Source organism: Centropristis striata, chromosome 2 (genome assembly GCF_030273125.1).
Source record: "Centropristis striata isolate RG_2023a ecotype Rhode Island chromosome 2, C.striata_1.0, whole genome shotgun sequence".
NCBI classification, from domain to species: domain Eukaryota; kingdom Metazoa; phylum Chordata; class Actinopteri; order Perciformes; family Serranidae; genus Centropristis; species Centropristis striata.
Genome location: NC_081518.1, coordinates 45,510,014 through 45,530,013, shown reverse-complemented (window position 1 = coordinate 45,530,013; position 20,000 = coordinate 45,510,014). Strand labels below are relative to the sequence as shown.

At 37.8% G+C, this 20,000-nt stretch overlaps 3 protein-coding genes across 3 annotated transcripts in view; 2 read left to right on the top strand and 1 right to left on the bottom strand.

Annotated features, from left to right (window-relative positions):
- LOC131991514 (interleukin-18 receptor accessory protein-like) overlaps window positions 1-765 on the top strand; it is a 13,344-nt gene extending 12,579 nt beyond the window's left edge. The window contains exon 12 of the mRNA XM_059356970.1: window positions 21-765. Within this exon, the coding sequence (XP_059212953.1) occupies window positions 21-257 (237 nt within the window). The 3' untranslated portion in view covers window positions 258-765. The remainder of the gene's footprint in view (window positions 1-20) is intronic.
- pcnp (PEST proteolytic signal containing nuclear protein) lies at window positions 766-4,780 on the bottom strand. The gene is made up of 5 exons (XM_059356981.1): window positions 4,705-4,780; window positions 3,656-3,882; window positions 3,413-3,487; window positions 2,533-2,588; window positions 766-1,920 (listed from the first exon to the last, which is right to left on the bottom strand). The coding sequence occupies exons 1-5, from the start codon at window positions 4,751-4,753 to the stop codon at window positions 1,806-1,808; spliced, it is 522 nt and encodes a 173-aa protein (XP_059212964.1). The 5' UTR covers window positions 4,754-4,780; the 3' UTR covers window positions 766-1,805.
- Window positions 4,781-7,545: 2,765 nt separating this feature from the next.
- On the top strand, window positions 7,546-17,634 carry stk16 (serine/threonine kinase 16). The gene is made up of 8 exons (XM_059356865.1): window positions 7,546-7,675; window positions 9,882-10,006; window positions 10,785-11,004; window positions 11,086-11,219; window positions 11,683-11,770; window positions 14,460-14,588; window positions 14,663-14,784; window positions 15,418-17,634. The coding sequence occupies exons 1-8, from the start codon at window positions 7,670-7,672 to the stop codon at window positions 15,554-15,556; spliced, it is 963 nt and encodes a 320-aa protein (XP_059212848.1). The 5' UTR covers window positions 7,546-7,669; the 3' UTR covers window positions 15,557-17,634.
- Window positions 17,635-20,000: the final 2,366 nt, after the last annotated feature.

Below are 20,000 nucleotides of genomic sequence, written 5' to 3'. Positions count from 1 at the left end.
ACTGGCTGCTTGGTCTTTAGGCTTTGCTACAGAACTCCAGCATCAAAGTGCTGCTGATCTGGACGAGCAGAGCAGCGAGCCTCTCCCAGCTGGACCCGCCGCTGCCCACGCTGGTCCTCCGGGCCCTGAAGGTGCTCCCCACGGTGTTCTGGCCCTCGGGCCGGCCCGCCACCGCCACCACACACTTCTGGAGGTCTTTGAAGAAAGCCGTGCCCAAACACAAGGTGAAGCTGGTTTCTGTCATGCAGGAACAATAATTAAAATGTGTTGCCAAAAATGCTTTTTTCTTAATGATTTACAGCATAGTTATTTATTTATTTATTAATGCGGCTTGTATTGTATTCAGCACAATGGAACTGCAACTGTTTGTGTGCAAGTACAAGGCATGACTGTGTCATAGTGATGTCCAAGATGCCAAATCATTAAGCCTTTTTTTATTTATTTAATGTGTATTTTTTTAAATGTAGGGGAAAAGTGAGTCACCCTTTGTGCCATGTTTGGGGTCCAGTGGTGGTGTGTCTTATTAGCTTTAATTTTTGTATTAATATTTTTTATATTATTTTTTTATCATCTGTAAAAATAGTAAAAAGATAAGTTAAGTTTTAATTTAATTACCTATCGACTCTAAAAGCATTAAAAAGAAAATACACAATAAACAGATGGATGCTATTACCTTTAATGTGGCTGCTTGTCAGAAAGGTTCAGAACAGAAAACTTCTGCTGTGTAGTTCATTGTGTACTCAGAAATAAACATTTGACACAATACACATCATCCAAAACTTTTATTTGACTGATTTTTAATGTATTCAAGAGGTCATAATGGTGGATATTATTGTGATTCATTGGGAGAAGCACAACAGTCAGTTAACCCATGGAGAAATTCTGAGTTTCTATTTTTAAACAGGGGGGTTTCCAAAAAAGTGTCAGGCACAGGAAAAGTCATTGGGGTACCACATTTATCTGGACTGGGGTAATATTTCCGAACTGAGCTTTCTGATGTTAAAGTGGTGATGGATATGAGTTTTTTAAGAGTGCTTAATCATTTCTGAACTGCGTTTTAACGCCCAGGAAGTCCCTGGTGACTGGATGACTATCACCTATAACCACTAGCAGTCCTTCCATTGTCAAGAGAAAATAAAAGGTGGCAGCTACTTTTTTTCTTTGCCAAATTCAGTGAAGCAGACAAATAAAGTATTGAGTGAGAGAAAACAGAAACACGGGCACAAAGCTCAAACATAAAACAAACTGAGGTGGCACAGCTGGTGAAAACAAAGGGTCAATCCATCTGTAAGCCTATGAACACTGGAGAACCATAACATAACACACTCCCATTTATGGATTTAAAAATAAAACATTATCACACTTCTATGTACATTTTTACACATATGTTTGACAAGCGACACTAAGAGCTTGCTCAGGACCGCACCCAGCCGCTCCAGATAAGAACAGGCATGATGAACTATAAGATGCTAGCTTTCAGCTAGCATGATCTAACAGTTAGCTAGCAGCTAACTGTAGCCAATGTTACACAGTTTAAAGAATATTCTGGCCAATTTGTTTGTCTCATATCTCTATCCCCCCACTCTGCATCTGGTATGTCTCGTCTCAGTTAGCATCAGCCCGTAGTGGTTAAAAATGTAAACTTGGTCACAGAGTATCATAGAAAGATTAAAGGATTCTTCAGATCTTATCCACAGAGTTGTCAAAGCCGAGGCTGCAGCGAGGAATCATTTGAGCCTTCATTAGATATCTCTGACACGGTTTAAACGATACAAAATCCATTAGTGACAAAACTGGGTGGTCATTTACTTTAATTTGTCCGCTTGGGCTTTAATCTTCCTTTCCCAAAGTTTTTGATGATCAGAGAAACCCTGCTTGCCCTTGTTGAAGGAATTGGGTCCCGCAGATGTAGGCGTCTCCCTGAAAGGATAGTAGATTAGTTACTTCACAACTTTTTATTAAATTTAGCATTTCATTTTAATAGATTCAAAGTGTTTCTCCTAGGTCGACAGTGCTGGCATGGCAGATTGGCTCATTCTAATTTAAGACTTTACATTTTCTGTAAATATTTAATACTACGAGTTACATTTATAACCATTTCTCTCGTGATCCACATGAATCACTCTTCACATCTGCGATGGCTCGATGGCTTCTAATCTAGATTAGATTCAACGCACAGCAAATAAGTAATATCCTATAGTTAAGTTACCGTAGTTCATATATCATTACCTCCAAAAACAGCATCACAATTCTGTCTCAACTGTTTGATTGGCAGATTTGGGAAATATGGTGTGAATCGCCTGTTCAACTGAATCTAAAAGTTTAGATAACAGACACTCATGTGTCCTGCTGTTCTTACAGACGTGTGAACTAACCACAGACACTTTGTCTCATTCATGAACTCATCGTGATGTTCTGCTGATGTTTATATATTGATATTTTTGGCCTGTGGGGAGTTCCTATATAGGGTCAACAGTGGAAGCTAAAAGCCTTTGAGGTAACAATTATAAAACACATCAAGTGCTTAAATACCTGCCAATGTTCTTCATCCTCATCTTTGCTTCTGGGGGCATCTCCTCAGGTTCACTCTGCACGGCGAGGGAAAGTTAAAGTTAGCTTCTGCACATCTGTTGTTTATGTGTATAAACGTCCCAATCCCAACTAGAGACTCGATATCGGTCAGATCAAGGCAGCTTTAATGAATGCGCATAAGCTTTTGGGCTATATCGAGTCTGATCCTTTGTTTTCAGCTGTTTTTACTGCTGCGTTTTAAAACTTTCACACAGAATAAAACAAGTGCAGCTTTCATCAGCTCTCCCCCACTCCTGAGGTCCATCTGCTTCTACAGAACCACCACAGTCCAAACATGACAGCAAGACACAGTATAAGACTAGTTTTCCATGCTATTTACCAAATGTATGTGCTTTATTTCAGCTTAGAGTGAGTCTTGTGTATTGCTGCCATCTATGGGCGCGGTAGAGCCTCTGCTTGGAGGACCGGCAGACCAATAACCAATAGGAATAATTTATTAATGTAATCCGTGCAAAAAAGATGACAAACTCAACTTTAAGCAGTTAATTCCAGTTAGTGAGGCAATGGCTGCAGTGAAGCAACAAACACTGGAAGATGCTTTTAAAAAGGAGCAAGAAATTTGCACAGCAAGAATGCCATAAAGATAACAAGAGGTGATTTCATATTCTCTTATCTTGTACATTTTTTTTTTAAAGATTAGAAAAAGCTTGGATACAGGCAATTTATTCTTAATACAATACAGAGCTTTTCAATTGTCAAGCATATACATGGGATTTATTTTGATAGTTTAATGTAAGCCCCAAAGCTTTGATCAGGACTCGTTCACGGGACATCCATATTTATCTAATTTTTCAACCATAACATAATTGTGTGCACTTACATCATCATCTTCGTTAAAAACTGATGCCAGCCCTGGCTTCTTTGGAGGAACTGATGGTGCAGGCTCTTTGGGTTTCTAGAACAGAGACAATACAAGAGTTAGGGAACCAAAAAGGCATCACATTCCTTCACTCTCTTAATAAAATGCGAAAGAAAAGCTGATTCAATTTATCAGATTTGAGGAGTTTCAGCTTCTCTCGCATAGATGATTAATTGATTAATTATACCAATTTTTCACACTCACTGTTACTCCAAGTTTGATGGATATGGGGTTGGACTTCTTCCCCATCGGACTGCTCATGCTAAAGCCAATCTTGGAGACTTTGCGGGGCGCCGGTGGGAACTCTGAGGACTCGTGGTCGTCTTCAGGCGTGAGGTGCTGGGACGAGCGTTTGACTGCGGTCCCTTCTCCCCCATCAGTGCTACAAGAGACAGGCTTAGTTTTCACTCTGTCCCCCTCCTCCTGCGGCCCTGCTTGAGGCAAGACAACTCAGCAAGGTGAACAACTGTTTCCTGGGAACTGGAGGAAATTAAGAAGCTATCACCTTTACTTGTGTGTTTACTGTTATGTTTCTAGCCATTAACTAACCAAAGTTAACCTAGGTTCCTACCATTGTAGTACAATTTAACTTGCTGTCCTAGAAGTCCACCTGGGGACTGTATGCAGAAACTACGTACAGCATCACTATGGAATGTCCTTTTTTCCCTATTTTCTTTTTTATTATGCATGTCATAATAACTGTGTTATTCTCGACAAAAAAAAAACACTTTAGAGTTATTCCCACTTCCAGCTATGATTGTTGAGGTGCTTAGATGACTTCTATATTGCAGTGAAAGACAAGGCCACAGTGAGTAAAATGTAAAAATAGCACACAGAAAAATCTGCACACTAGCTAACCCAGGTTAGCATGCTAACAAGAGACTTCGCTGCTGCAGGTAAATCTTTAGTTTATTGCCCGACCAATGTTAGCAGCAGCTTTAGCCAGTTAGCCTGTTTTCATAGCTAACAGGAGACGTTAACACATGTAGACTGTTACTCCGCAGTATACTTATACTATATATATATATATATACTATATACTATACAGTATGTATAGTTACTGTTACAGCAGCTTTAGTTAGTCAAGATACGCAGCTAGCATCAGTTAGCTTATTAGAGTTTAAGAAGGTTTCCTCTGTCCGAGATTAGCTGGCTGCAGATTTAATGGTTAGGTAGCAAGTCGAGCTAACAACTACTAAATCCTGTTTATTTCTCAACCACATTTTAAGATGTTTAAACAGTACAAATATCACCTCCAGCGGCAGGGGAACCTCTGCTGTTATGCTCGTGATCCGCCATCATTTCTGATGTAATGCCGGCTCCCGCCGCTAGGCTCCTTCAGGCGCTGTGAGCCAAACACAGACTGTAGAGACACATTTTATAAGAGTAGAAGAAGAAGTATCTCCTTCAGGCGCTGTGTGCCAAACACAGACTGGATAGACACATTTTATAAGAATAGAAGAAGAAGTATCTCCTTCAGGCGCTGTGAGCCAAACACAGACTGTAGAGACACATTTTATAAGAGTAGAAGAAGAAGTATCTCCTTCAGGCGCTGTGTGCCAAACACAGACTGGATAGACACATTTTATAAGAGTAGAAGAAGAAGTATCTCCTTCAGGCGCTGTGTGCCAAACACAGACTGGATAGACACATTTTATAAGAATAGAAGAAGAAGTATCTCCTTCAGGCGCTGTGAGCCAAACACAGACTGGATCATAGACATATATACATAGACTCCGCATTGAGCCGGTTGGTCCGTTGCTGCAATACGTCAGCGCGGCTGCCATATTGGATGTGGCAGATCTGCCTGTAAACTAATGAAAGTAAACGGACTGAACTTCATAAAGCGCCTTTCTACAAAGTGCTTTAAGTTAATGCCTCTTATTCACCCATTCACACACACACTAATATATCTGGGAAACAAATAGGCACCAAAAACAAAGTATGTAACTTTTAAAGTGATGATTATAAATGTTTACTCCTTATATTTAGGGTGACCAAGCGTCCTCTTTTGCCCGGACATATCCACTTTTTACGTCCTGTCCGGGGCTTTTTTATAAATTCACGAGAATGTCCGGTGTTCACTGTTTTTCATAGGACCAGTACACGTGCACGTAAATTGACCGGCGCTTTGCACACAACTTTGCGAGACGTAATTACCAAGAGGCTGCCTAGTGGGCGAGTCAGCGCCGCGCACACACACAGAGAGAGACAGAGGGCAGATCGAACAGCGGAGCAACATTACATATTGAAATCTAACATTTAATCTGTGTCTATAATAACCAGATCCTGAAATGTAGACGTGACATGAGGGTTTTCTGAATAAAGAGCACTAACGTTTACATTTAACTGATTTGATTAATCGTTTTTATATTCACATTGATGAACATACAGTATATCTACACAGGGGGCATTGATGAGAATACATATCTATACAGCTATACAACTGCAGTCTGTGTGTGTGTGTGTGTGTGTGCAAGTTACTATTAAGTTACTATTATTATTATTATTTTTATTTATTATTATTATTATTATTATATGTACTGTTGCTGACATTACTATTATTATTATTATTATTATTACTATATACTGTAATATACTACTATTATTATTATACCGGCCTTATTTATTATTATTACTTTTATTATATATTTATATATTATATATCATACTATATATTATATATCATACTATTTTATTTATAATTATTTTATTTTATATTTTTACTATTTATTATTACATATATTTTATATTATATACTGTACTATTATTATAATTATATACCGTCTAGTCACTATAGCATTGCTGCCATCATATCAGTATAATTATAATTACCATCATCTTGCCAACCTACCAACTGATCTGCTTTTTTAACTTCTTAAGTGTCCTTGTTCTATCCAGTGTTTTTTATATTGTTGTTTTTTATTTATGCTACCTCAGTATTTTATTTTATTCTAATGTATTTTATTGTACTTGAATACCGGACTGCTGTGACAACCGAATTTCCCTTCGGGGAGGAATAAATCTTATTAGTATTATGCGCGGGACTTCATAGTATTAGCCAAAATCAGCAAATTCTGTTCGTAAAATGACGTTATAATAGCCAGATACAATCAAAAGTATTTTTTGATTCTTACCTGTGAAAGGTAAGGCCATGGGATCGGGTTTGTACTGTAAATCTGTTGGTACATTTCCATGCAGCACATGAATGAGGCATCTTCTCGCTGTCTCCGCTTCTGCACTTTGCCACATCCAAGATGGCGGCGACGTTGACGTACGCTTCAGCACTCAATGCGGAGTCTATGTATATGGACTGGATAGACACATTTTATAAGAGTAGAAGAAGAAGTATCTTCTTCAAGCGCTGTGTGCCAAACACAGACTGTAGAGACACATTTTATAAGAGTAGAAGAAGAAGTATCTCCTTCAGGCGCTGTGTGCCAAACACAGACTGTAGAGACACATTTTATAAGAGTAGAAGAAGAAGTATCTCCTTCAGGCGCTGTGTGCCAAACACAGACTGGATAGACACATTTTATAAGAATAAAAGAAGTATTGGGGTTGTGGGCAGTGGATTTAGGCATAGACATATATATATATATATATATATATATATATATATATATATATATATATATATGTATATATATGTATATGTCTATGGATTTAGGGAGAGATAGCAGGTCAACAGCAGATGCTACATAGAAGTGTTATAAGTGTTATAAGTGTTATAAGTGTTATAAGTGTTGGACATCATGTGAACCTGAAGATGAATTTGAGATGCAGATCACTACTGTTTGTCAAGCTGTTCGGGTCATAAACTCTAGTAGGAATTAAAATGAATAAATTAACCTATTAAGTAAGTTTTGAATGCAGGACCTTTACTTATAGTGAATTAATTCTGCAGTGTGGTATTAGTAGGCTACTTTTACTTGGGGTCTGAATACTTCTTTCACCACTGTTAAATAGAAAAAGACCTTTTATCTGATTTTTTTTAATCAAAGAAACAAGATTATTTGGAGAGTTCTGATCCACTCAGAAACAGAAGGTGGCGCTAATGCTCCGTTTACTCCGATTGCCGATTTAAATTCCAACGAAGAAGAAGAATTAGACCCAGAAGCAGCAGTAGAAGAGACGAAACGACATTTAAAAAAAACAAGAAGAAGAAGAAGAAGAAGAAGAAGAAGAAGAAGAAGAAGAAGAAGAAGATGGAGAAATATGACAGTAAGTTAATTTGGTAAACAGAGAGCTAGCTGTGAGAATAAAGAGGTTATAGCATAGAGAATAAAGAGGTTATAGCATAGAGAATAAAGAGGTTATAGCATAGAGAATAAAGAGGTTATAGCATAGAGAATAAAGAGGTTATAGCATAGAGAATAAAGAGGTTATAGCATAGAGAATAAAGAGGTTATAGCATAGAGAATAAAGAGGTTATAGCATAGAGAATAAAGAGGTTATAGCATATGTTTCCCGGCAGTAGTCGGTTGCAGTTACCGCGTCAGGCTAACGTTAGAAATCGACGTTAATGTCGCATTTGGCAGTTGTAGCCATAGATATATATAAGAAAGGCTGTGTTTATATATATATCTATGGTTGTAGCCTGGAAGTTGCTAAGCTCGTTAGCCGCTGGTGGTGCTACGTTAGCTAACAGTTTGTTGACATTTGGTATCAGCTGCCTTAACATAATGCACACTGTTAAAATAATCCCCTAAATCATTTTTTTGTCAAATCCCCTAAATCATCTCCTCGTGACGCCACCTGGTGAAATCTCCATCCTCCGTGATCAGATCATGATTTACCCCTCTAAGATCATCACTAGGCTGTTTATATTCTATATATATATATATATATATATATATATATATATATATAGTCTATGGGCCTAGGCTATTTATATTCCTGGTGAAATCTCCATCCTCAGTGATCAGATCATGATTTACCCCTCTAAGATCATCACTAGGCTGTTTATATTCTATATATATATATATATATATATATATATATATATTCAGTCTATGGACCTAGGCTGTTTATATTCCTGGTGACATCTCCATCCTCCGTGATCAGATCATGATTTACCCCTCTAAGATCATCACTAGGCTGTTTATATACAGTCTGTGGGCCTAGGCTGTTTATATTCTATATATATATATATATATATATATATATATATATATATATATATTCAGTCTATGGACCTAGGCTGTTTATATTCCTGGTAAAATCTCCATCCTCAGTGATCAGATCATGATTTACCCCTCTAAGATCATCACTAGGCTGTTTATATTCAGTCTGTGGGCCTAGGCTGTTTATATTCTATATATATATATATATATATATATATAGTCTGTGGGCCTAGGCTGTTTATATTCAGTCTGTGGGCCTAGGCTGTTTATATTCTATATATATATATATATATATATATATATATATATATATATATATATAGTCTATGGGCCTAGGCTGTTTATATTCTATATATATATATATATATATATATATATATATATATATATATATATATATATAGTCTGTGGGCCTATGTCAAGTGTGTGACTTAAGCGGATGTATTATGCCTAAGTCAAAATAAAATGTGACTTAACCAAGATATGGTAACACTTTATTTTGAAGGTGTCTACATAAGAGTGACATGAGCGTGTCATAAACATGACATGACAAGTATCATGAGCATTAATTTAACTTCAAAATGTCATTAATGTTCATGACACATCCCTTGTCCCTTTAACATCATCACTTCTTTGATAATTTGCCACATTTATAGTCATCAGATCAGAACCCAGCAGAGAAGAGCTGGAGGGAGATTGATTAGTTATCAGTTTAGTTTATCAGAGTTTTATTGTTGACACTAATATTGGTAACACTTTACTCTAAGGTGTCTACATAAGAGTGACATGAGCGTGTCATAAACATGACATGGGATGTGTCATGAACATTAATGACACTTTGCAGTAACATTAATGCTCATGATACTTGTCATGTCATGTTTATGACAGGCTTGTGTGACTCTTATGTAGACTCCTTCAAAATAAAGTGTTACCATATCTTGCTTAGTTACAAAGGCATGTTCAAAACATTGCCTAAGTCATTTATTTCTCTTAAGTCACATAATTTACACACAGTGTTATTACTATGCCAATAGCCGTCCTTTGTTACATCCTTTTAGAGTGAAATGATCAATAAATGTCATATGCTACACTTTTGGTGACGTTTTTTGTGTTTCCTGCTAAACTTGAGAGTTAGGCGATTATTTTAACAGGGTGACGATATATTTCTCTTTTAATGGACTTTAAGTTTATCTCAGCCTGCTTTCAATGATGGATGTTTTAGCTAGGAGCTAACATTGCATTTGTTTCTGTATTTCTCTGTCTGTCTCTCTGAAGTAACTTTAATTTGTCCTGTTTATCCCTAGGCCCTTAAAAGATTGGGATTAAATAATGTACCAGTCAAGATGGGGCAGACCCTGTGTATATGCTCCCGTGGCTCCATCACCATTGATAACAAGAAATATTACTTTGTCCAGAAACTAGATGAAGGGTAAAGGATCATTTTTCTAAATTATTTTTTTTAATATTTCCACTTACTAACAGTATAAGTGTGGTGATATTTTATGTTTTCTCCTTTTTGTTTTGTTGTCTACATATTTATTTGCCTTTTTGTGTTTGTATTTCTGCATTTACTTATTTGTTTATTTTATTTTTATTGATTTATTCTGATATATATCACTTAATAATTTGCCTGCTGTCCGCTATGGTTTTGCGTTTTCTTGTATGCTGTCGTTCCACTTCACTCTTTAGCCTTTTGTTGTTTCATTGCCTTTTGTGGTTTTGCTTGATTTTGTCTGTCAAAGCACTTAATAAACGCTTTTTTCAAAGGTGCTATATAAAAAAAGTTATGATTGTTAGTCATGTTGTCAACAAATTCAATATAAAGACTAAAATTAATTTATCCCACTACCCAAAGCCTGAATGTATTGCTGATGTTGTTTCTGTTATCCAGAAACTATTAAGTTTTTTTCACAATTGCCGAAACAGATTTATTGAAAACTTCCACCCTTTTCTTAGAACTGCAAACAAAGAAAAAAAAAATCTTCAAACTACATTCCCAAACCTCTGACTCTTCTGGCAATATAAAACATTTGCTTCAAAATATTTATATCTGTGCTTTAAATCAGACTTTCTTCCCGATAATAAACACAGCCAAGCAGTATATAAACATTCCTGATCAGCCATTCACTAGTCAACTATAATAACTCTATATATATATATATATATATATATATACTACTACAACTATAATCTCTCTCTGTCCTCAGGGGCTTCAGTTATGTTGACCTGGTCGAGGGGGCAAAGGACGGGCGATTCTACGCCTTGAAGAGGATTCTGTGCCATGACCGTGAAGGCCGTCAGGAGGCTCAGACGGAGGTGGAGATGCATCAGATTTGTAATCACTCCAACGTCTTGAGCCTGGTTGCACACACCTTTGTAGATCGTGGAGGCAAGACTGAAGCCTGGTTGCTTCTGCCTTATGTTCGGGTAAGTTGATGCATCGGTTAGTATGAGCGGAATAACCCTGCAGGAAACGATCTGATTCTGATGTTGTGTTTGTGTTAACAGAAAGGTAGCCTGTGGTCTGTTCTTGAGAAACTAAGAGACAAGGGAAGCTCAATGCCTGAAAAACAGATTTTGCAAATATTGCGTGGCATCTGCTCTGGACTCAAGGCCATTCATGAAAAAGGCTATGCACACAGGTAATCTCTCTCTATGCAAACAACAAACATTTACATGCAGCATAAAGGTTCTGGCTTGAAATGCCACACCGGTGTCTATTTTGAGGCCTTTTGGATCACAGTGCACACTCTGCACGATAAGAAGAACAACTGCAATTGTACAGTTTTTATATACTTGAATGAGAATGTATACATTTGCTTTGGCTTTGTTTAAATGAGAATGATGGAGAATGTACAGTTTTTCAGAAGCCGTGGGCGCTGCCAGTTGTATGTTAAAACTCTCTCTGCCCTTTTTCACATTGTACGTTTTATCAATCAAGTTATATGTTTTTGTAAACAATTAGAACATACACTTTGCCAGCCAGCATTTGCGGTAAAACACAGAGTTTGTCTGAGTATATCCGACCATCTTTTTACATTCATTTTATCATAATTTTTTCATATGAACACAAATGCTCACATCTGAACTTATGCTTTGTGTCAGAGACCTGAAACCCACAAATGTGCTTCTGGATGAGGATGACAGGCCAGTTCTGATGGACCTGGGCTCTATGAACCGTGCCAGGATTGAGGTAAGGGCATATGAAGAGTTTACATGATTTATAGATCACTTAATAAGCATTGATACAAATGGTCAAACCCCAAATAAGTTAAATTGAAGCCTGGGGTCAGTCACATGATCCCCACCGTGTCTTCTTTATGTGGCATCAGAAGAAAAACGCTTCATGGTTTGTGATGTCTGACTGTGTAAGAACAGAGTAGATCACAGGTTTTCCTTTCTGCCTCCCGCTTAGAGAAAAAATAGAGCAGGTGAGCAAAAATAAATAAGAGCCGCATTGCGTCCCATTGATCTTTACACGTTGCCGGCTATTTCCAAAAACGGACGCCACTGCTGCTGAATCACGTGCGCCGCTGCTGAAATTTCACATGATCATTAATATCAATGCGCCACTAATGATTTCTACTGGCACTGTGTGAGCACAACAACAACACAACGTTATTTTCGACTTGTTTTGAGTCATCAACGAGCGCATCAAATCCTGTCGGACCCTCTTAGGACACCAACGTAAAAGGAAACATTCAAGCTTATTCACGGTCTGTATAGCGAGTAGCGCAGGTACCGGAGCAGGAAGTTCACCAGGGCCACGGCGAGCGACGAACTAAATCCAATCAACCTGTCCGGGCGGTAGGGTCATATATATCTATATATATATCTATATATCTATATATATATCTATATATATTTATAGATATATATCTATATATATATATATATATATATATAGATATATATCTATATCTATATCTATTTATAGATATATATCTATATATATATATATATATAAACACCTTTCTTATATATATCTATGGGTAGGGGGGCTTTTAGGCCGGACAGTGTCTTGTGGTGACCTATCAACACATGGCTCATTTGAATATTCAAATGTGTAGACAAATGTAGACATGAGCAGCAAAGGCAAAGCAGCTATCAGAGACATGCTAGCAGTGACTAGCATCGAGCTAATCGGACTACAACTCTGCTTAAAACCGGATCATACCAAACAAATATCTTCTTGCGTGTCCCGTGTATGCAAAGTGTCCTCCTTTTGATGTGGAGGAAACGGCCCCCTACCGGAGGTCAGAGGTCAAAATACACTGTTGCATATGCCGTTTGTTAGCCGCGAGCTAACATTAGCTAACAGTTAAAGTTGTTTGAATCACACTAAACTGTGACTAACTGTTTTGAATAACTTCCTGTCACTCAACACATGCCACTTTCAAAACAAGAGCACAGTGTGTTAACAGAATTGACCACAGCATTAAAATGCCTTAAATAAAATATAGAAGAACCCTTATTCTCCTTTAAAATACATCTTAAATAGGCATTGATTAAGTTCAGTGTATATGATGGAATAGTGGAATTAGATCTGCGGGAGGCCACCAAATTTGGACTTTTATGGAAAAAAACACTGGCTGGCTGCTCCACGTCTAGTGGAAACATGTTGACAGCAATTAAAAATGACACAGTAGGATAACAAAGATTTTATAATACGGGATCTCCCGACTGTGAAAGATGTTCTGTGAGGTGTTTGCTCTCATTTAGCTCTCAAAGTGCACAAGATTGATGCATTTTACTTTACAGGGAGACGTTTCTTTACATGCTTGACTGTTTCTGACTCCAATCTTCCTCAGAAGTGTCATTACTCGTCCTTAAATTATATTCATTATGGACGTGCACTTAAAATCATTGTTTTATTTCATGGCCTTGGTGCCCTTTGTGGCTTTGCCCCTAAAATGAGGAGATCAATCCCAGGCCTGGCAGGGACTGTTCAGACCCCCAGCCAGGAACTCCTGCCATGGAGAAGTTTGTTCTACAGGAACAATTCAGCCAGAAGAATTAAATGTTCAAAAGGAGGCTGTGAATTCTGCAAACAAAGTGTAAATTACAACTCAAGCAAATTGAATCTGTTTTTTAGTTACCTATAGTAATGATATTGGTCAAAATTATGTGAAATTGCACAGTTTTTGGTTAAAAAAAAAAAAGCATTTTACAAAAATATGAGGTTCGAGGAATGCAGCTGCCCACGCCCCTAAGACCTCTAAAACCTGTATCACTTACATTATTTCCTGCTGATATTAAAGTTATATTTTGAACATTACTATTAAATGTTGTTGAGTAGTTTTTTTGAGTACAAAATGTGAGATATGTCAGAATTGGTGATATCTGGGTCTTAAATACCAAGCAATGCTTTAGAAGCAACTCATCCTTGTTCTTGTCTTCTCTAGATTGCAGAGAAGTTTTTAATGATAATAAAACACAAATTCAAGAATCCAGAATATTGCAGCTTTTAACTTTATGGACGTTTTACCAATTTAAATAGATATGTAACAAGCTAAAGCCTAAGTGTTTGTACTTTTGAGGGTTTTTCATAAAGCACAATAAATTCCACAGTTTTCTGCCTGTAGGAAGTTCTGTGAATGCTTCCAGCAATGTTTGGTGCTTTCTACATGTTTCTGCAGTTTATTTTAACAAAGCAGCTTTCAACATTGATAGCGCTTTTTGAAAAACTCATATTTGTCTTTTGGTTTTCTAGAGAAGTGAAATGTTTGCAATAGAAAGAGAGATATAGAATAAATATTTACACAAGAGAACGACAGGCAACAAACCTGCTTGTTGTTTTAGCTGTGCATGTTGAAGGCTTATTGAAGGCTCTTAATGATGCTTGCTCTTTGATAAATGTAATGAAACTGAGTTAATTTCAGGTTCGAGGGAGCAGAGAAGCCATGACCATCCAGGACTGGGCCGCCCAGCGCTGCACCATCTCCTACCGGGCTCCTGAACTCTTCAATGTGGAGAGCCACTGCATTATAGACGAGCGCACTGATATCTGGGTACGCCCTTTATTCTTTTCTCTTTGTGTGTGTTGGACAGTAAGTTTCTTCCCTGATGACGTGTTTCTCTCCAGTCCCTGGGCTGTGTGCTGTACTGCATGATGATGCTGGAGGGCCCGTACGACATGGTGTTTCAGAAGGGGGACAGCGTTGCTCTGGCGGTCCAGAATCCAGTGACTATCCCTCAGTCCTGCAGGTCAGTCTGCAGACTATATATATCCAAATTAAGCACAAGTAACTAAGTAGTTGTTATGAACTGTAAGGACATACTGTGTAATAGCAGCCACAAAAATAACTCAACATGTAAAATAAAAACCTGTAATTATTTAATGCCATTGTGAAACCGGGTCAAAAGTCTTTATACACAACATTTATAACGTTAAATCTCTTTTCTACTAGTAGCTGGCAGTTAAACACAGTCACAGACAGGCTATACATTCATATTTACATTACATTAATATATACAGTGAGCCCCATCTGACTTGTTCCCCTGTTGTTTGTGTTTAGAGCTGTATTGTGCTTCAGCCAAGTATTAGATATGAAATATAAGGTAACACCATAAAAATATGAAGATAACAAATATGTACACCTATGGAATATCTTTGCTTATACATCTTAGTTTTTCTTACCATCAGATGTGCATAAGCTATAGTTCATGAACTTATTTGTTCAAAAAGGACAAATTAAAATACAAAAAGTGAAATGATTAGTTATCTAAGGTAATTTGCAGTTTTCAGCATCAGCTGAAAGAAATCCAAACTGTGCATGCTTTCTGAATCAGGATCAGAATGAAGCGGTAATTTATATATTTATATAATAACTTGCCCAGGTACTCGGAGGGCCTGCAGATGCTGCTGAGCTCCATCATGGTGTCAAATCCCCAGGAGAGACCAAACATCAGCTGGGTTCTGGACCAGGTTCAGGACCTGCAGAGTCGCAGCCCCAACACCCAAACCAACATGGTCTGATGCTGCTCCGTGAACTAGATGTGGGGCCTTGGAAACCTTTGCACACATAAATGAACGTCTATTCATTTTAAGCTTGAAAATCTTTCTTTTATTTATTGACTTTAGTGTTAACGCTGAGGTGCAGACTTTCACTCGGCTAGGGGAGCTTGGCAACAGAATCAGCTTTTAGTTTCAATGATCCGATCCCGCCTGAGCTTTACTCTAGTAGACTTACATGTACCAAATGATATGACACATCTGAAAGGCCTTAAATGTATTTTGACCATGCAATATAATGCTTTTGGCTCGGGTCATCCGTTGCTTTACCTTGTAGACTTAAAGGATAGTTTACATACTTTCTCTGAGAGTTGCTGGGGAAGATGCTGCAGGTGTGAAGATACGGAGGCAGCAGCCTGTTAGCTTAGCTTCATGAAGACTAGAAATATATTATTATTATATATTATTATATCCATAATAAACCAAGCTAATGTGTTAATAACTCAGCTTTAGAGCTTCTGTTAGGCAGATTTTGTGTAGGGATCAAAATTGATAGTTTTATTGATACCAACGCTGTTATCATTTCTGCTCATCAGTCTTATTATTTATTGATAACCTTATTGGATTCTGATTTAAAACTTTCTGTGTGTGGATGCTTTCAGCATCAACATAACTGTTTTACTCTCTCTGAGTGTGAACAGAGTGTAGATAATATATAAATATAATTGTATTGACAACACAAGCAGCCGTTGTCATCTTTCCTAACGAGGTGAAGCCGTTTCCTTCTCTCCTTCCCTCCGTATTGTTCAGTTTAGACACACAGAAAAAAAACATGCTGGCATCGAAAAAAGGGAATTGATAATTGATGGATCGGACATTTTAGAACATTTTTTTAGCTGTTCCATATTGTTTCCAGTCTTAATTCTGAGCTCGGCTAACTGGCTGCTGGTTGTTAGTCTGATGAAAAAGTGTATTTCTAAAGATTATTTTAAAACAGGAAAACATTTTTGTCTTAAAATTGTAGTTTTAGTAAGAAAAAGAACAACATAAAAAGCTTTGCCAAACTTTCCGGTGGATGAAAGCTACCTGAGTCTAATACATATCAGATTTCATTCCCTGTCAACAACAAGTATAGTCTAGTTCCCTTTATTTTTTTTCTTTATCTTGATTCCAGATTTTTGTGAGTGTCTTGTAGTTACATGTGTGTGCTGTAAACCTCAATATATAACTTCTCCTTCAGCTTTTCTCTGTTTGTCTCTCACCTGCAATGCTGCATTTAAACACACAGAGGTGCTGCTCCATCACAGTCCAGTCTGGAGAAAGAGGGTCTACTTTACTGTCAAACACATCAAGAACTACTTGTTTTAATGAATTACTAAGTTTAACCTTTACTTTTCACTGTATTGTGCTTTTAAACTTTATTTTCCATTCCAGCTCTGCTCGTGTTACATTCTGGGTTTCCTCTCATGTGAATGTGGTCTCACACTTTAGTTCTCTCAGGGTTCACCCTCATCTCAAAGGGTCTCACAGACTTAAACGGTACCTTTTAAAACAAACTAGATACAAAAACACTTTGGGCATTTCAAGTGAAAATGATTGCTTTTGTGAGTGTAATGACTGATATAATAAGTAATAATAAGTGATATTGAAAACATCCTCATGGTTAACTTATACAGTTGAATGTTGGAATGACAATTGGCAAATTGTTTATTTTTTTCCAACACAAAGTTCATAAATGTCAGAAGATGATGATTGTTTGTGTTGCTGTTAATGGGAAGATAATTCTGGCATCTGGTGGATTGAGATTTTTTTAAATGTGCTGATGGAGATATTAATGAGTAAGAGTGTGTTATTTGATTATGGGACATTCTGTTTAAATTCTGTTTAATCTCTTATTCACTGCACAGTAAATGACAAATAAACATTAAATATGTAGCACTCTGTACACAGTTTTTAATATAAATGTGAAATAAAACCGCATCCTACATTAAAGTAAGAAAGAAAAGTATGTGAATCAATTCTCAGTAACCTGAACGACTACATCAGCATGATGCACACAATGTGGCCAAAAATAAAGCCTATGGGTTCATTCGTTTTAAGAATTACTCTTTTTTTCAATTTTCTCTATTCTCTATTTCTCAATTTTTGCTCATGTTTCGTATTGCAGCGGGAAAAAATGCAAACAAGCTCAATTATGACTCTTTAGATTAGGAATTTTTGCTGTAAGGGTTTTATATTTGTAAATCAGAACTCTGAAGAATTATTTTTTTCCAATTTTGTGTTGAAAAACTTGCAAACACAACAGAGTCCTGTCCTAAACTCTGCCCAGCATCTTTGGGATGAAGTGAAATCATCATGTTCTCCTGGAGCTAATCCCATCCAAGTCTTCTGTCAAACCTCCAGAAGACTGGAACCTCCGATATCGAAATACAATGTTTGATAATCTTGTGTGAAATGTGCGGGAATCCACATAAAGTAGTAAAGACCAATAACAAAGGTGACATTCGATCCTGTAAAACATTAAAATGTGTAATCTTTTGTGCTCATGACATCATTTGGGAGCTTTTCCACATTAAATCAGAAATACTGAACTTTCTTAATGAAGTCTTAGATGAATCATCTCCTGTGGCAGACGAGCTCAACCTTCATCCGGCAGCATTTTGATCTCTGGTGGCCGTTCTCTGCTTCTCTGTGTGTTTCTGTGTGTGTGTGTGTGTGTGAGTTTGTGCACACATCCTTGGAAACTAATATCAAACTGCTCATGTAGTTGGATTTACAACCTTACGTCCACTCAGATCAGTGAGATGTCACACTGCACTGCTGTCCCAATTACTTTCAAAGGTAATTTCGACCTTACCAGGCACACACACACACACACACACACACACACACAAACAAACAAACAAACAAACAAATGGCCGGTCATAAAGTATACATAACACAGCACATATTTACAGTGCATGTGCCCTTTTATACACAAACACTCTAAGGATTCATTACACTTGAATGAATGATATCCCAGCTGATTTCTTTCTCAGTCCCACCTACAGATCCCAGACTCCCCTGGGACAGAGCTGTGTTTATGGGTTCAACACACACACACACACACACACACACCTTTTATATTCACTATCATCTGCCTGTGAGGGGCTGAAATGATGTCATACAACACAAGCGCAAGGTCAACTCAATGTTCGCCCACATTTTAGCACCAATTTCTTGTGCTTTTGCTTATCGTTCAGTTGGGGGATGCACCAGCAGTTTGGATCCTGTATGTGTGTGTGTGTGTGTGTGTGTGTTTGTGTGTGTGTGTGTGTGTGTGTGTGTGTGTGTGTGTCCTCAAACACAAACACACTTTAGCTCTCACACTATAAACCATCTGCAGGCTTTATTGATTTGGCAATGAATCAATTAGTGAATTATTTAATTAGAAAAGCATTATGGGTCAGCACAGAGCTGCAGTGTTCCTGGGGCTCTTTAATCATTAACACATATGTTTTTATGTTTTGGACCCATGTGGGTGTGAGCATGAAGTCGTATCTGTGCAAACGACCGTACAGAAGTTTTCTAAATACAGTGAATTCAGACTCTTGTAAAGCCGCCCAGTAAAGTTTCTGCTGTGACTTCCCAGACGAGGGATCCTATTTCTTTAAAGCTTTATGTGTACAGACCCAGAACTTTTGCTGTCACTCAAGTCCAAATTAGCCTTGGCTGCTGCTGAAAGGGGAGAAATATGGACGTCTGCCCCGCTGAGTGGATGAGTTATGACTTGTGTTGGTGATCGAGGCGTTCTTTCCATCCAGGGGCTTTCTTTGTGCTCATTAATTCATGGGAGTGTTTGGGTTAAAATGCATAATGAGTTCATTAAGCGGGATTGGCGTAATCAGGAAAGGTATTGCCTTAATTACTGGCTCAGGGCCAGATCTCTCCGTTCTCTGAGATCGGCAACCCGCCCTGTCCACAGAGCTCACTAATTTAATTAAGTGTACAGAATGCTACACCCTAACGTCGCCCTTGGGGGCAATTATGGCACTAGAGATTGAAAGATCTCCGCCGGGGGTATTTTACTTACTGGCAGGAGATTGCCTGTGTCAGTTAGCTGATTGCATTGATTATATTGATTTGTAACAGCTTTTCGGGTAATTTCATCTGCAAAGGTGAGAGCAACACGTTGGCCCGGGAGTTTTTTATTTATTCTTTCTTTATTTAGACCCCGGACTCTTTTGCCAAGTGATTAGCTGAAATGGAGCTCCACAATAAGTCTTTTAAAGTGGGAGTTGGGGAGGGAGGATCGATAGTTTTTATTTGCCGTATAAGGTCAGTTGGATGTTATGAATTCTTTTAAAGGCATCACAACTCTCTTTCACCTGCAGTGAAACTGCTGCATGGTTGTGCTGAAGCTGCAAAAAGTGTCTTAAACAGGCAGCTTGGACAAGAACTTTCAGACGGGTTGTAGTTAAAATCACAG

Coding starts and splice junctions, on each gene's coding strand:
- pcnp (XM_059356981.1), bottom strand. CDS start 4,753: ATGATGGCGGATCACGAGCATAACAGCAGAGGTTCCCCTGCCGCTGGA. Junction 3,883..4,704: donor AGGTTCCCCTGCCGCTGGAG/GTGATATTTGTA, acceptor TGCCTCAAGCAG/GGCCGCAGGAGGAGGGGGAC. Junction 3,488..3,655: donor CCATCAAACTTGGAGTAACA/GTGAGTGTGAAA, acceptor TCTCTGTTCTAG/AAACCCAAAGAGCCTGCACC.
- stk16 (XM_059356865.1), top strand. Junction 11,005..11,085: donor TGCTTCTGCCTTATGTTCGG/GTAAGTTGATGC, acceptor TTGTGTTAACAG/AAAGGTAGCCTGTGGTCTGT. Junction 14,589..14,662: donor ACGAGCGCACTGATATCTGG/GTACGCCCTTTA, acceptor GTTTCTCTCCAG/TCCCTGGGCTGTGTGCTGTA.